The 16480-nt window shown below is 34.9% G+C and overlaps 1 protein-coding gene across 4 annotated transcripts in view; it reads right to left on the bottom strand.

The window, feature by feature from the left end:
• The window catches only part of CCDC18 (coiled-coil domain containing 18), a 28032-nt gene extending 11615 nt beyond the window's left edge, over positions 1–16417 (bottom strand). For 2 of the 4 annotated variants that reach the window (XR_008974887.1, XM_057429181.1), the window contains exons 1-17: positions 16252–16417; positions 15934–16090; positions 15480–15647; positions 14405–14514; positions 13418–13546; positions 10970–11066; positions 10058–10179; positions 8659–8968; positions 7669–7769; positions 7399–7559; positions 6515–6735; positions 5620–5730; positions 4918–5049; positions 4029–4163; positions 3349–3426; positions 1817–1933; positions 428–595 (exon numbers count right to left, since the gene is read on the bottom strand). Coding sequence is in view for 3 of the 4 variants with exons in the window: in XM_057429181.1 (XP_057285164.1) it covers positions 428–595; positions 1817–1933; positions 3349–3426; positions 4029–4163; positions 4918–5049; positions 5620–5730; positions 6515–6735; positions 7399–7559; positions 7669–7769; positions 8659–8968; positions 10058–10179; positions 10970–11066; positions 13418–13546; positions 14405–14514; positions 15480–15647; positions 15934–16090; positions 16252–16367 (2433 nt within the window). In the remaining variant the exon portion in view is untranslated. The remainder of the gene's footprint in view (positions 1–427; positions 596–1816; positions 1934–3348; positions 3427–4028; positions 4164–4917; positions 5050–5619; positions 5731–6514; positions 6736–7398; positions 7560–7668; positions 7770–8658; positions 8969–10057; positions 10180–10969; positions 11067–13417; positions 13547–14404; positions 14515–15479; positions 15648–15933; positions 16091–16251) is intronic. The other 2 variants (XM_057429179.1, XM_057429180.1) reach the window with 1 other exon arrangement.
• Between the last annotated feature and the right edge of the window lie 63 nt (positions 16418–16480).

Below are 16480 nucleotides of genomic sequence, written 5' to 3'. Positions count from 1 at the left end.
TACCAAAGAAATATACATCCTTGTCTTGCAACTCACATAACTAGAGTTTTAACACAAATGATTTCTTCATAGTGTAAAATTGTTTATAATTTAAGACTAGAACTTTGCAGTCACGTTTGAAAGACAAATAGTTTCTAGTAAATACAACAAGATCCAACTTTCTGAATTTCAGTACATCTCTCCTTAACTGCAGTCTAGGTCTTGAGTTTCCAAGTGTTTAGCCATAATAATGCTAGAGTTTCTGATAGCATAGAACCTAGTTTAAGACAAAACAAACCACTAAATTCTTTATTTTAGATGTATCTAAAATAATAACTATTTGCTCAGTTACCAAAGAAACATTCTGATTTTAAAGGTATTACAAAATCATATATAAAAGCATTTAACTATCTGTCTTTATGGGTAGACACTTCCCAGCATACTGTACCTGTTTTTCAAGTTTAATTTGATTATCTTCCAGCTCCCCATTTCGAATAGTTTCTTGCTGTAACATTTGCTGCTGATGATGCAAAGTTTGTTGTAGAAGAATATTTTGTTCATTTGTGTCCTGAATATTCTGATCTTTTATTTTTATTTCTTTCTGTAAATAAAGAACCTGAAAACACATTGATTTTCCATTACAGTAACACATTTTTATTTATACTTGCATCAGTTATTCTCTTCATTCTCAATAAGCACAGAATCACACCTATGATTCAATAAAACTTCTGGCTCTGAATTTACTGCATTAGTTTCAACAGTACGTAACACATTTCTTAATTCATCACTGAGTTGTAGTTTATAACATGAGTAAAGAAGTAACATAACAGCCCCAGGTTTTGACTTCTTGCTTTCTAAATTTACCTATACTGGTCAATATTTCAAAAACATCTATAAGAAAGATTTTTCATTTCTAAATTACTGAATTGCTTTTCTTTCTGTCACTTTTATTTCTCAGCAAGTGCTTGTTTTCTCCTTGAGATTTTGTTCTCAGTCCTCCCCTTTATTTCTTCCTGCCTCTATGACAACAGTCTTTCCAATAAAAAACAGGAATTCTGAGTGCCTATCTTGTCATGTGTTGAGTGGTCTGATTTCTCAGTGATGAATTACAAAGCCTCACTTGCTACCCTTGAGTTTCACACAGCATCCATCTTATACTGCATTTCACATGCAGCATAAGAACAACAGATTTTAGGGCTTAGAAAGTAGCAGTAAATAACACGGGCTTATGCATAACACAGACCATCAATTTCCATCTAGTTACTCCTGTACAGGGTCTAGCAATCTCCAGGTGACTCTACCTCTCTCTCAGCAAGTAGGGTAGCACTGACATGAACAGCCTGCTATGGCAATTAGTTCATGTGGTTAGGCATCCTCACAAATAAAAATTCATACTACTAATATTTAAACTTATTTCTTTCATGCTTTTATGTAGTACTGGAAAGTATAATAAAACTCAGGGGCTTGAAGTAAAAATTTTCTTGTGTCCAGGACCTCTCCCCCCATTACGGTACTTGAAACACAAATCAATTATGTGCACCTAAGTTTGTATTGCAATGGTGCTCTCTCAATTTTTTCTCAAAGATAATGCTTTCTTTCACTTAATTCTGATTTTGTTACTTCTTTCAACAGTTCCATTTATCTTAGTACTTCTTTTCCCTAAGCTTATCCACTGTTTCTTAGTTATGATTTTCCCCTTCACCCTCAGTCTTTTTTCAGCTTACAGCCTAGTTCCCATTGCAAATGTTTTGTCTATTTCACAGACAAACTTTTAGATTAAACCATTGGTAACAAGTGTTCTCTGCAATACAGGAGAGTTGTTCAAACAAACTGTTACCTCTTCAGACTTCTTCTTGAGCTGATTTTCAAATAATTCCTTATTTTCTTGTGACTGATTCAGATACAGTGCAACTTCTTCCTTATATATGTCTAGTGCTGACTCAAGTTGTCTCACCTAATTGAATGTAACAGATCACTTAAAATTCAATGGCATACCCTTTATTAAGTAATCTAAAAAAAAAGTGTTAAAAACCATCTTTGTGCAAAATGACTGAAAAGCTCATTTTTATCCAGAGTATTAAAACACACATAGAAGATTATGATAAATTTCAAAACTGCAAAAGTATTCAGAAATTAAAATCACTTGTGAAATTAAATTACTATACTTTAGTCTGTGTTTAAATCAGATTAAACTATCAGTTATGAGGAGGTATTCCAGTATTTTTCAGTAGCTAGAATTTAAAACCAAACATGTGCCCAACACCAGATCATTAATCTACCACATGTTATTACATACAGAATTGTATAAATAAATTCCTAATGATCACCATGTGAGTTGTGGCAAGTCTTTCTCAAAAGTAACACTCAGTTCTTAGTACAGTTTCTCTCAGAAACCTACTGAATAGTCTTTTTTTTTTTCTGCACTGTCAGTGCCCAAGTTCTACTAAAAGCAAAAAGAAAGCAATGTCAACACTGTTCATCTATTTTACTCTTTTAATATTGAGTAATCGCTAACAAGCATTTTATAATCTTGAACAGATAAAAATTATAATGAACAAACTCCAGAGGTCTCAATTCATAGTAACTGAACTTTTAACTGTTCACTTTCAGTGCTAAGAAGACTTTTCTTATAAATGAGAATTGTCCTCAGCTGCAGATTGGCTAATGCTTAGATGCTACCAGTTTTCTAAACCATACTGGAATGTATACCCCCCTCTCCTCCCCGAAATCAAGAGCTTTCTGAAAAGAAGTTATAATGGGTCTTAATTTTAAATCTCTGGAAAACATCCCAAATACTAGAAAGCCACTTGAATAGAGAACTGACCCAACACAAGTTCAGAAAGAGCATGCTACCAGGTAAATACCCAGTATCTTCTCGGTAATATCCTGAAGACTGAATACTGTTTGAAACCCAACTGTGGTATATCACCACATGGCAATGGTTTATTAATGTACTGTTGGCAAGTGCTGCATTGAAAATACTAATCAGGCAAACACTAGGAAGAGGCACAGATGGCTAAAAACATGACCGATAATATCACATATGTCCAAAATGTATCTAGAGCAAAAATCTACATAATATTCTTTGTTAGATGTTCTAGAGTACAACAAGAACAAATCTGACTTATTAGTAACTACAGCAATTTAATAAAGCAATTATGCATTGCATAATCTCTCACTGCAGGTTTCATCATAATATTTTCAATTAAAAATAAAAGGGAAGACTTCAATTTAGTAACTTCTGAAATACTTACATGAGATAAATTTCTATAAAGCAACCTTATTATAGTTTTTCTATGGATAAAAGGAAATACACCATTACTGCAAGCTTTAAAACTATTAATTGAAAATTACAGAGAGCTTACTAACTCTGACTGTTTCTTCTGTTAACTGACTTTTCAGGATCTTCAATCCTTGATCTTTCTTGACACTCTGATTTTCCATTTCCTGTGTGCACAAATATTTTTATTTAAGAGAACAGCATGTGAAGATAGTAGCAATAATCTAACTAATAAAACCCCATACAAAGAATCAGGAAAAAAAAAAAATCAGTGTATTTAAAACACAATTGCAGGCATACTGTATTTGTGTACATCATATTCTGAAGTGAATCTGGTTCCTGATAGGTGTCCCTTCATATTCTGCAGCAGGAATTATTAAAAGGAATAAAGCATTGCCATAATAGAATATTCTTGGGTTTCCACCTACTGCAGAATAGAGACAAATATTCTTTATCCAGATCTCCTTCCTTTGATTACAGTGGGGAGCCCAAGGAGCAAACCAGAGACAAAACCAGAATGCTGAGATGGAAAATAATGAAAGGCCATTAAAGTTTGTACAATATATAGCAGAAGCAGGAGATGTGGACTAGATTGAGTCAATTACTCAAACAAAAATTAAGAAGCAAAACCATAAGGATCTTAGATTTTCTCCAGTTTTTCCATGTGTTTATTGATACTGTTTTCATCACTATTAGTCACTTGTTTGATTTGCATTTAAAGAAACACTTGTTTGATTTGCATTTAACGAAAGTCAAGGTCCAACCTTACCTCTCTGCTTTCTATCAGCATCCCATCCAATGATTCAATGCGATGCTGTTTATGTATAACATCTTCTTGCAACATAGATATTGTTTTATCTTGTTCAATTAATTGTTGATCTTTCTTCACCAGCTGTTTTTGAAGCTGTCCGTAAGTAATTCATGGTTTATTATTTTAATAAGCTTTTTCACATAATTTGTGCATCTAAATATGTCATTTGGTTCTATTCCCCCATCACTTTAAGAATGAAAAGTAAGTACATTCCTGCCATCAGCAGTACTGCACAGTCTTAAAAGTATCAAGAAATCCTAAATGCTTAATATTTTAAAGCAATAGGAGTATCAAGAGAATGAAGGCAGGCAGAGTGTAATTGTCTGTCATCAGCCAAGACAGTAAGACATGCATATACGTTCTCTAGTAGAAGATGACAAGCTTCCTCAACAGCTAGAAATAGCCACAGTTGTACTCCTAATCACATGGAGGAACAGAATTTTTCTCTAAAGACTGAAAAACCTACCAACACTTCTCCCTGAACACAGATGCTCGTGAGGCTCAGGCTGGCAGAGGTTCAGCAGACAAGAGAATATTGTTAGAAGCTGTCCTGGTCTAACCCCAGTAGGAAAAAAAGCTATACTTTACAGTATTCTTCTTAAGTCCCTATTTCTCTTCAGTTGAGCAGGAGGATATGAAGATCTCTGAGGGAAATCATGCAGTTATGTAGTGTTAGATGGAAAAATGAACTAAAAATCAGGAAATTTAAGGAGAAGATATAACTTTGTAATGTAAATTTTTAATTGGACAGCTGCCTCAGAATTACTAAAAAGACAAAGAAATTAACACAGACAAAAAGTTATCAAGTGTATCACTCACACATGCAAGCACACAGAGAAGCGCTTACTAGTTCAACCTGTTTCTCCATCTTTTTGTGCTGCTCAAGGTGAGCCAACTTTGTTTTTTCAAAGGCAGAAGTTATTTTCTCATGTTCTTCACTGACAGCTGTTTCCAGCTCATAAATGCGTCTGTTTTTTTCCTGGGAAACAGCAACAACAATAATAAAACAACTTAATAAAAATACTTAGCTGTGTTATTAAATACTGTCTTATTTGATGATTGAGTTGCTAGATTTCATAAAAGAACAAAATGGAAAATAATGAAGTTACGCACAGCATGTTTCATCTCCAAGGATGTCACACCTGTAACACAGTTACAGAACGCCACTAAATGCAGCTACTGCATAGAGACAACGTATCTACCAAGGTGGACAGGTGGCGCAGATTATAACAACTGGAACTAGGAACTTCTGACAAAGACAAAAAGCAGCTCTAGGTTCACATCAATAGATGGAATCTTTAAAATACAGCTTTCCATTTCAAAGGACCACATAAATAGTTTTTTCTAGCCACCTTAGACCCCTTCTCAAAACTAAGAGTTTGTATAATACCCAGACAAGAATTACAGTGCTCCAAGATGTCAGATCATCTTCCTCACTTACTACCATTTAGAAGACTTTCATTCACAGGTCTACATATATTTCACTTGAATTTTAATCTCCATTTCTGTCTTTTTACATAAATGTAGTTTCCCACTGAGAACATTTTACCATGAGTTCCTGTTCCAACTCAGTATTTCTTGTTGCAACAACAGAGTAAACAGTAGTCTTTTCTTCCAGCTGTTTCTCAAGTACAGAAAGTTGAGAAGATTTCTTTGTTATCTGAAATTAAATATGGCACAAAACAGCATGAAGACAACTGTTTATTCAAGTATTTGTGTATACTTTCTTACTTGTATATGCTTTTACCAATTCCATTTTAGCTACTACTGCTTCCTAGTGTTATGAATTATTTATTTGGGTGTGGGGTTTTTTTTGTATGATCTATTAAGCTTTATTACTTAAGGGAAAAATTCAGGATAATTTACCTCAAATTTATCCAATTAATTGTAATTGTTACTGTCATATGAATAAATTAGCTGTTGCAGATTTATAACATGTATGGCCATTATTAGGAAATACTGTAAATGCCATTATGCTGGAATTCTGTAAACACATAGCACCAGAATGTAAACATCAGCATTTTAACTTATTCAACCAAACAAGAGCTAGCTGAAGCTTCACTTCTGTCTTTTGCTACCCTTCAGTAAGAATGTTAATCTCTGGCAACTGTACTAATATTTAAAGAGGAAAAATATAAGTGTTTCTGCATTTTAAGATTACACATTAATTCAACCATATGGAAGCCACAAGACTGTGCATATTTTCCGCATAATGAATCAAAATAGTAGTAGTAAAGATCACTAACTATGTCAGCTTTAAGTTTTCTGGCAAGTAACAAATTAAGGCTGTTACATAAGTTTTCCCGCTTGTTCAAAAGTTTATTTACAATTTTTCCTAAATAAGCCAGATTTTTAAAATAATAGGGCAGTTTTTTTATAACTACTGTCTTAACTATCTTTCAATCAAAAAGTGACGTATCTTTTCAGTGCTGCTAAAAACTTACTTCTTTCTCTAAGCTACTAGCTTTTGAAGCCTTCTTCAATAGGTCTTCCTGCATGACTTGGAAATGACTGGCTCTCTGAGCCATGCTGGTCTTCAAAGAAGAATTCTCTTCATCTGCTTTTGTCAGTTTAGTGCGTAATTCTTCTGTCTCTTTCTGGAATCTTTGCCTCTCCTTTTCAAATTGTTTGCTGATAAGTTCCAACTGCTGACATTTTCTCCTCTCTCAAAGTAGAAAAAAGAAATTTAAGGTTAATTTACAAACCAACACTCAAACAATAATCATACAAGCCAAAAAGGAATGTAATATCATGACAGCACATTCAACTAACACATATAGTATCCTGAAAAAAAACTGTTTATTTTTCCCCATAATATAATGGAAAGCTGTGACTCATAAAAACAAACAAAAAAAAAACCAAAAAACCAACTGCCAAACACTCCCAAATTATTGAAGACAGTGTGATTATGTAAGTGCCCTGAAGTCATTTCATGGAGGAGTCTTAACAGTAATCGCAGAAACAATAGCAGAAATTCTGCAACAGCAGGATACACAGAAAAGAATCAAAGAAAATATGGAGACCTCAGCATAGCCTCCATGAAGAAAACATACATGTGTTTATTTCAACACGATTCATAGCTTGGATATTTATGAACAAGTAACTTGACTAGCAAAAGAAGGAAGAATATCGTGCCTGGAGAACATAACAATTCCCCAAATTTCAAGGTGGCAAAATGCTCCCTGCTCAACCAAACTATATTTGCTAGCTCACACAGATGTATTTAAAGAAAAAAAAAAACACTATAAAACCAACATAAACCCCACCAAAAAATTCCTATTCTGTGGGTTAATCAGACAGAACTGCACAGCTACTCCTGTAAGCTTACCTCCTTGACTTCTGAGCAATATGACAAGCTCTGTTTCCAGGTCATATAACGTGCTATTTTCTTGTCCTTCATTATCATTAGAAAGATGCTTGGCTCCAGTACAGACAGTTAGATTTGCACAAGTCTTTTGAGCTTCTGCTTCTTTCATTGCCAATTTAATGCTATTATGAGAAAGAAGAAAACTATTTAACATTTTTCGTATGTCCTAGTTCTGATGCCACCTTATTATCTGCCTATTCTTGCCATAATTCCATAACCAGAAAGTAATACCTTTGGTCTGCAATCAATGGTTTACTCAATTCACAAGACTCAGAGAGAGCTTCTTTTGTTGAAGAGTGGGATAGCTGGTGTTTCAAGTGGTGCCATTTAAACTAAAAGTTAAGGGAAAATCAAGTTCAATGCAAAATCAACTTTATTGCTTCACAGTATGATTAATTCATGTGTTATACACATAATTTATACAATTTTATACAAAATATATTTTTATACAAAATTACTATATTCTTTTCAGCAGAGGTCACTTTGGCAATTCCAAACTCATACAGAAAGCATTTTTTGATTTTGGTTTCATTACACGTACTCACATTTATAGTTCAAAAATAAACACATCTGATGGATTGTGTACTCCTCACCCCATACATCTCTCTAGCCCTTCCTGACTTCCCAAAAACAGTTCCTCCAGTAACCCCAGTCAGTTCACAACTTTGGGATTTTTACATGACTCTCCCAATCAGTCAGTTTAATGATAAACTTCAGGCTCATGAGCCAGAGTTCATCCTGGCAAAACAAAAGTTCACTTGCAGCCAGGGTTGGTGTGCCTTCTGTTTCACAGTAAAAAAAAAAAAAAATTTCCTACAAACATCTCTCCTGCTCTGATTTCTCCATTGTGGAGGTTGACAAAATATGTCTGCCTTATGGTAAATGTTCCGCTGAGAAGAACCTCAGTGGAATATGATAATAGGACATCATCATGTCTTAGAGATTATACATGCATCTGAAGAATCAATACACAGAACACAGAAATAGAAAGTGTAATTTTAAATGCTGGCTGATTAAGCAATCCAAAGCATCAATTCCTTGTTCTTGAATGAGAAGACAAAATTATTTCATTTGAGAAAACATGTCATCCATGCATCCTAAAAAAGCAAAGATATTTTAGGCAAATAATTTCTCAAGAATGTCAATGGATTTGCACGCAATGTCAATTAGAATTGTTTAAGACACGTAATACAATTTTTAAGGATGTATCAGTTTCTGTACCTCTTCAGCTGTACTTAGAGACAACTGGGAAATAATGGTTTCTAGTATGTGGAGCTCTTCCCTTGAATCTTCAATTTCTTGATGGCATAATTTCAAGCGGATACGTTGCTGTGCAATAAGATCTCTCAGCTCTGTGTTTTCACTTATTAGAACATTTTTCTCTTGAAGTACTATTTCTTTTTCATGAAGCTCACTCTCAAGCTCCCTGATCTTCTGATCAGATCGAGTCAGCATTGACACCATTTCAGTGTTCTTTACCTCAAGTGTCTTAATTTCTTCTTTCATGCTATGATTCTCTTCCTTTAATTGCCTAAAGAAGTATATCCATTTAAAAGGTATAGCTCAACATAGAGGATTTTCATTATTAAAAGTACTAGAAGGCAACACCATAACTATACTGTTTTACTAGTTTCCTTCATTTCAAAATCTAGGATTCGCTCTATACAACAGACCATCGCTCTATACAACAGACCAAAGAGTTTTCATTGCTGTCCTAAGCTTTCACTGTTTCTAAAGACCAGGATGCAAACTGCTATCAGCAAACAAAAGGAGGGAATATATTACTTCTCATTCTTAAGCAATTTAATAAAGGTTTAAGTACTATCAGAAGATTCACTGGTAGGAAATAGATCAAGGTGGCTTTAATTGTGCTGAAGCCAAGGAAATTTAAGAACAGGATAACATAACTATGTAATGATAACTAAAATCAGAATGGATGAAGATAATGTACTAAGACTGAGCTAGTCTAGCATTCTGCTACTAACAAGACAGGGAGGGGTCCTATTTTTTCTCTCCCCTATCTGACTGTACTGTGGGCCAACTATTTTTAGCCCACCACAAATCATTTACTTTATTAGGTACCTCCTGATTTAGCAAACTGAATTAGCTCGAAGGTCCTGATGAGTGCCAAACCCAGTGCAAGTTAGCAGAGAATAGACAGCAGTCCAGAGGAAGATCCATATCAAGAGCAGAGAGCTATTCAACAGGCTCAAGCTAGCGGAAAGGTGCTCCCACACTGCCCACCCTTGCCAAAATGGCCTAAAGAACAACTGTTAAGACAAGAATGTGAGTGTGGGCAGTACATGTGAATGGGATACCTGAAACTGTCCAAGAAAACACTCGTCCAAACCTAATGACACTAAAGACAACCAGCTGGTGGATTTAAGGATTATTTAGAGAAAATAATTTAGAAATGTTTAAGCGTATGCTAACATTTTTTACCTTTTTAGTATTCTGGTTCATCTGTTGTATTGCTGATACTGATACTAAGTGTTCACTGACACTGGTCTTGATTTCATTTGAACTACATGTATCGAGCAGCAAGTTCATAGTGAGAGTTGTAAGATGCAGTTTCTTCTCAAATCACCGTACAGAGATTTTTTAAGAGCCTTTGAGTTACCTTAATTGCTCTTCTAGGATGTCTAGGTCCTTTCTGTAGCTGACACACTTTTCATTCAACTTCTCTCTTTCTTTTTCACTATTAATCAAACGTTTTCCCAAGATTACTTCTTCAGCTTTAACCTTAAAAAGCAATATTTTTTTGTTACTATACAACAATAATCTAAGCTTCTGTGGCCAACAGCATTTTCTTAAATGAATACTATAAACATTATGCTGTGGGGTGGTTGGTTTGTTTTGTTTTCTTTCTTTCTTTCTGGTAAGCCTGTAGATAATTCTGTCGCTCCCTGTGGTGAAGGAGAGGAACAAAGAAGTTGCTTTTTCCTGCAATTTGGGAAAAAAGTAATGTTATTTTGGTTTAATATTTCAGGGCATATTTGTGGTTGGCAAGAACTTTTTCCACATTCCACGGGGAAAGAAGTCTAATCAAATAAAAATGCTCTGTAAAAGCTAACTGTCTCAGGCCTGTTTTTTTTTCTCCTCCCACAAGGCCAGAAATATTAACAATTTTGACCACAGGAACTTTGGGAGATTACTTCATTTTTATCTTATCTCTTCTCTAGCTCATATTTCATTGAACAGCTTATACAGATGGAATCAAAAGAATTCTTTCAAAAGGATCATATGCTTTTAAAATGTAAATTTCCGAGCAGGCAAGCAGGAGTCAGAAGAAACATAGGCAGCATTAGGATACCCCAAAGATGCAGACTGTCCAGACTGTGAGAAGACAATCTAAAACTGAATAACTGAAGTTCTAACCACAAATGCTTACCCTGTCCCACCTTTCTTATGACTTGGCCAACAATAAGCAGAAACAATTGACTCACTGGTGAACCTGTTGCTATTAGCTGCCTTACTGGAAGAAGCAAAAACCTAACAGCATGGCAAAAACAAGTGAAGAATAAACTGCTACCTTTTCTAATGTTTCAGTTATTTTCTCTTTATACTTTTTGAAAGCTCTTGTCAGCTCCTCCACGCTCAACAAAGCTTCATTTCTTTGTTGTTCTGCCCTGCAAAGAAGCATAGCGATTTTAAAATTCACAAAGTTCAATCATTATGTAACTCTCCTCCAGATACTAAAAACAACTCCTGAAGTAATTGCTCCAGGTAATTTCCTTTCTTCTTCCAACTTTCCAAGCCCTAGATTAAAAAAAATGTCACGAGGCATAAATTAATTTGGCATATTAACGGCATATTAATATGTCATTAATAAATAAATGGCATATTAACATAAGCAAAATTCCAGTAAGACCAAGAACGCTTAAACTGATTCCTCTTTAAAAAGAGTTTGATTCAAATCATCCACCTGTCCCTAGCAGTAAAAACCCGTTTTAGGGACCGGATTAGCGTGTGTGATAAGGAAGCAGGAGATAGTAGTGCTCATTAAGATTCAAACTGCTTAATGTTTTTCTTCCACTATGGGCAGTGTGAGGACAGGACAAGTTCCTCATCTAAGTACAGCCTACCTTCGGATCACTGTTTCTCTGTCTGAAGAGTGCTGCCCATTTGGACATGGCAAAAGTATTCAGAGTAGGAGAGAAAAGATTTCAGAATAAGAAAGAAAATAGTCTAAGTCTAAAGCACTTCAGTTTGCTCGGCCAAAGAACAATAAGTGGTTGTAATTACTGATTAAAAACAACCTGTAATAATTGTTAATACTATGTTGCTTTTAATACGTGGCAGAAGCTTAGTTTTTCTATTGACATTTGCAACTAGTAACTAAGTACAGCTAGTTTTAACCCACATGCTCTGAATGAACAGTGAATAAATAAAAGCATTTCTTCACCAGTAGCACAGTATTTCCATTTGTCTAGCTATAGGAATGTTAGAGGCAATTTCATGGGTAGGTACACAAGCCAAACAAAGGGTTAGCATTCAAAAGGCTCAAGAAATGCTTTGTTAAGGCATTAATTCAGGCCTGGCTTTTTGCCCCAGGTAATACAGCTAAATGAATTGCGCAGGCAGGAGCCTTGTTATTTATCACTCTCATTTCTTTAAAATAACATTTTGGAGGTGATAGGATTGTATATGGTAGCTTCCAACAGCCAAAAGAAATTACCTAACACTCCAGTAGCCACACGACCACTAGGCTAAATGAAGAAACAGGAAAGGGAAATGGGGATTGGGATGGAATTACAGCACCCTTTTCAACAGTACCATACAGACAGGTAAGATTAAGAATAACATATAAATGTTCTCTCGATTAAATTGTGCTTCTATTACTTTCTTCATATCAACCCCAAAAATACAGCACTCGGTACTGCTGCATACTGAGTTCTGAGCACACACTGTAGGTTCTTGCAAGACAAAGTCAAAAGTACTTCAGGAAAATTTATTGTGGACACATTTCAGCTCTCCACTAAATCGTGTCTATTCTGAAGGGAAAAAATAGGTGACAAAATGATTACTAGTGTAAACCAACCTGCAACTACCAGCAAACTTCAAGATTTAAACAGTGCCCAAAGAATGAGTATATTCACACACAATTTCTCCTTTTTTAAGAAAAAACAACCCAACATAGACTAGATATGATAGACTCATAGAATATCTCAAGTTGGAAGGGACACATACAGATCATCAAGTCCAACTCCCTGCTCCTTGCAGGACTGCCATTAAGCTCAGCAGTGACCATTAAGGAAACCTGTGTAATAGCAGAATGAATAGCTGGTATTAAATTGTGGAGCTAATTTGCTACTTTTTTTTGTACCTCAAAAAATATGAATATTTTATTTTTGTATGTGATTCTGGGGGGTTTCGAGTCCTCTGAAACACTCCTGAGTGTTGCATGACATGTACCAACGATAAAAGGGAATACTTCCCAGTGCTGGTTATTAATTTTGTATATAACAAACACTTCTTTCTTCAGTATTTCTTTCAACTCCATTTTTGAAGTTTTGAAGACTAAATCATATGAGTAAGAACATCATTCAGAAGCCCCCTGAACAGGCACAAAAGATAACCACCATGTCATTAAAAAAAACTATAATACTGTTTGATCTCATAGGATACTTGGCAAAGGTAACATAAATAAATTGAAATTAAGACTGTTGAGAAAACATAATGGAGAATTAGTTGTAATCTAGAACTGTGAGCATATTTTAAGCTCTGTTGACTTCATCTATCAGATAATTCTTTAGGGAATATAAAGAGTGTTACAATTTGTTTGGCACTGTAATTTTTTATGTTACCATTACAAATTACTGTGTTACTTTCACTTATATTATCAGATGTGGTCTGATAGTGTAAGTAAGGTCTGTTCTTAAAGCAGAGAAATAATGTGATCCCACAAAGTAAACATTTGCCAATGGAAATAAACACACACTATTACTCAGTATTCCATTTATTAAAATTGCTTAGTTACCTCTTTCCTTTCTTGCTTTGTTCAATTAACTCCATTTTCAGGTTTTTATAGTCCTTTTTATATCTCTGCAACATATTTCCTCTTTCCATTGCTGTTTTCTGACATAGATTTAGTTTATCTTCTGCATCTCTATCAAATAAACAAAGCATAATCAAAAAAAATAGGAAATATTTTTGCAAAGAAACCCAATTTTTATTGCTCTCTACCCCACAAGATGTTTGCAAAGCACTAGTCAAACACCCTCCAACTCTTAAAACTAGGTTTGGAACATCCATAGTCTCCAGATTCCCCACAAGGATGTCTGCAGTCTGGAGTGGTGTCCAAAGCTCATCAATAGGCACCAGGCGTCACAACTGCCAAGGACGTAGATGGCTGACTCTGTGCCATGACATCTGAACACAGAAATAACCTTTTTTCTTTCAGGAGTGACTGGTCAGGATGCACTTATGGGAAACAGCACTAAAATATAAATTAAGAATTTTTACTTCTTTAGTGAAGACAGAATATCGAGATATTATTTGAATATTATATAGCATGAGGTTGTAAGAAACTGACAGACAGGTATGTCTTCCTGACAGCCTCTGGACACTGTTTACATTTAGTCTGGCATTTGTCTCCATCAATATTTTCATGAAGAATAAATCTTTTACTTTACATGCTGCACAATCATGTTTGAAAATATGTATGCTTGTTTACAACAGAAGATATATAGTCGTGTAACATACAATCACTCTAGTTAGTTATAAGGGCACATTCATGTTTAACATACATTATGAACTGGTTTAACAACCTTTATTTTTTTTTCCTCCATTTCTTGAAGGACATTCAGTACAAAATAAAACAACTCCCTCCTCCTAAATTTGGCTCTGAAGTGAAAGTTTCAAGCCCTAGATTACAAGACCCACACAGTACCATGACATCCCAAAGAGGAGATTGCGCTGGCAAGCAGACCACAGTAAAATGATGATATAGAAGTACACTTATTACCTGAGAATTTTATCTTGAGCTGAAACTTCTGCTTCCAAGTTTACAATCTGTTCTTTCAGCTTTGGAATGCTGACTAAATGTGTACCTAAAGTCGATTCAAGATAAGAAATCTGAAACAGAAACATATTTGGGGTTTAATTAACACTTCTGTGTGAATATGTATATACACACACACATACACCCACACATTCAGATGAGACACAGAATAATCTGCTTACTGAATGATACAGTGCTCTTAACCTTACTGCAGAAGATGATTGTTCATCTACAGGAATTGAACTTCAGTCTTCCAACTGACACCCTTCCAGTTCCCTAGCACCACTGCAGTGTGGTACACTGTCTAGCAGACTGATTTCTTTATATGTTGATCTTGTCTCTTAATTTTTCCTCAAAAGTTTATATTCCACTATTTGTTCTGTCCATGACAGACAAACATTTATCTACCTATTTATTTACTTATAGATCTCCAGGGCTGGAGATGCACAAAGTGCATTAACCATAGCTATGTTTTCTTAATGTTAGCTATAAGCTCAATACAAGAATAGACTTGTCCTGAAAAAACAAGTGTGTATTAAATCAGCAACGATTTATTAGATACAATATTTCCTTCTAACCCACCTTCACTTTTTCAAAATAACAATATTAATCCAACCTGAAAGGTTAAAAATTTTATTTCCTAGACAAATGTCTACCATGCCATTATTGTTCCCATTATTCCCCATGTAGCTCAGACATGTGAATGTACAGTACTAAACACATTGATCTATTTTCCTACATAATGTATTCTTCATTCTGTGACTTACTGGCTTTAGATTAAAGTTTGGAACATGAACAGATAGAATTCATAATTAATATAGTTGGTTTGCCCATGAAGAAATAGGTTCTATACTATCCTGTTCCAAAGTGAATGCTGAATATTATGTAAAAATAGAATATTGAAGTTTTAATCTACCTAATATTTAGAAAAAACAAAACCCAGCATGTTCTGCTTGGAATGACACTCAAAAGTCATGGTCACTGGGGCTTTTGAGGGAATTTGTTTTTGTTTTTTGATGAATATACTGAAGATACATACTCTTGTTTTTGACTGCAGCAATTCGAAGTTCATTGTTTCCACTCTGTTCTTTAGGTAATGGTTCTGAGAAGTCAAAGATGCATTTTGCTCATGAAGGGCATCCAGCTTCTCCTTAAGATGTTCATCTTCTTCCATGGTTCTATCAGAAGTTGTGGATACTGGGCAAGACTAGATATAACAAATGGGTTTATATATGTATTTTATATATATATATACACACACTTATGCATATGTAAGCAACATACACATCAATGGAAACTCTGCAGAACAAACATACTGAAATCATATTATGTTTAAGACAGCTCCGTAGATTGTCTAAGAGTTGTCTGTTGATATGATTGTCCATTGCTATGCTGTATCGACTCCAAGCCCTAAAAGCAAAACAATTCTCATAAACATAGTAAAGAATAGAAAACCAAAGTAATAAAAATAAGTAATGAAGTGCAATATTTACTTCAGATTTCCTTTGAAAATTCTTGCCTGATGTTTTACCAGCATTCTTCTTACAGCTGGAAAAGCCTTGATAGTTGCAGTTAGGCTGAACAAGGTCCTTCAGAGTGAAGTCTACAGCCTCATCCAAGCAGGGTCCATAACGCTCACTCGTATGAGTGCTAGGAGTGAAAGTAAAAAGTTGCTATGCTATTATTATTGCTCATAAGGAGTTTTCAAAAGAAAAGCATAAAGGGAGCTACTTGTGATAATCCACTAAACTGAATAAGATAGAATTACACTACAAGAGATGGGCTGATCTCATTCCCAAACACACTCATACCTGGAAAGCTCTTCCTCTACAGTTTGTAGGTTTTTTTCAGTTCTCCTCAGCTGATTCCATAATGACTGCAAATTTGCAAGGTCTTCATAAGCAGCACTTTCAGAGCAAGTCCACATCGTACAATCCACTGGCACCACACGTATGACTAAAGTAACATTTAATGTCAAAACATTGTTAAATATATGTTAAAAGTATTTGCAAAGTTACTTTTAAAGACACCAAAATAAAG

The sequence above is a fragment of the Pezoporus wallicus genome, unplaced genomic scaffold (genome assembly GCF_028554395.1).
Source record: "Pezoporus wallicus isolate ANWC-B61680 ecotype Strahan unplaced genomic scaffold, APGP_CSIRO_Pwel_v1 contig_593, whole genome shotgun sequence".
Lineage (NCBI taxonomy): Eukaryota > Metazoa > Chordata > Aves > Psittaciformes > Psittacidae > Pezoporus > Pezoporus wallicus.
Note: the sequence above shows the minus strand (reverse complement) of the source record. Positions and strands in the feature narration are given on the sequence as shown.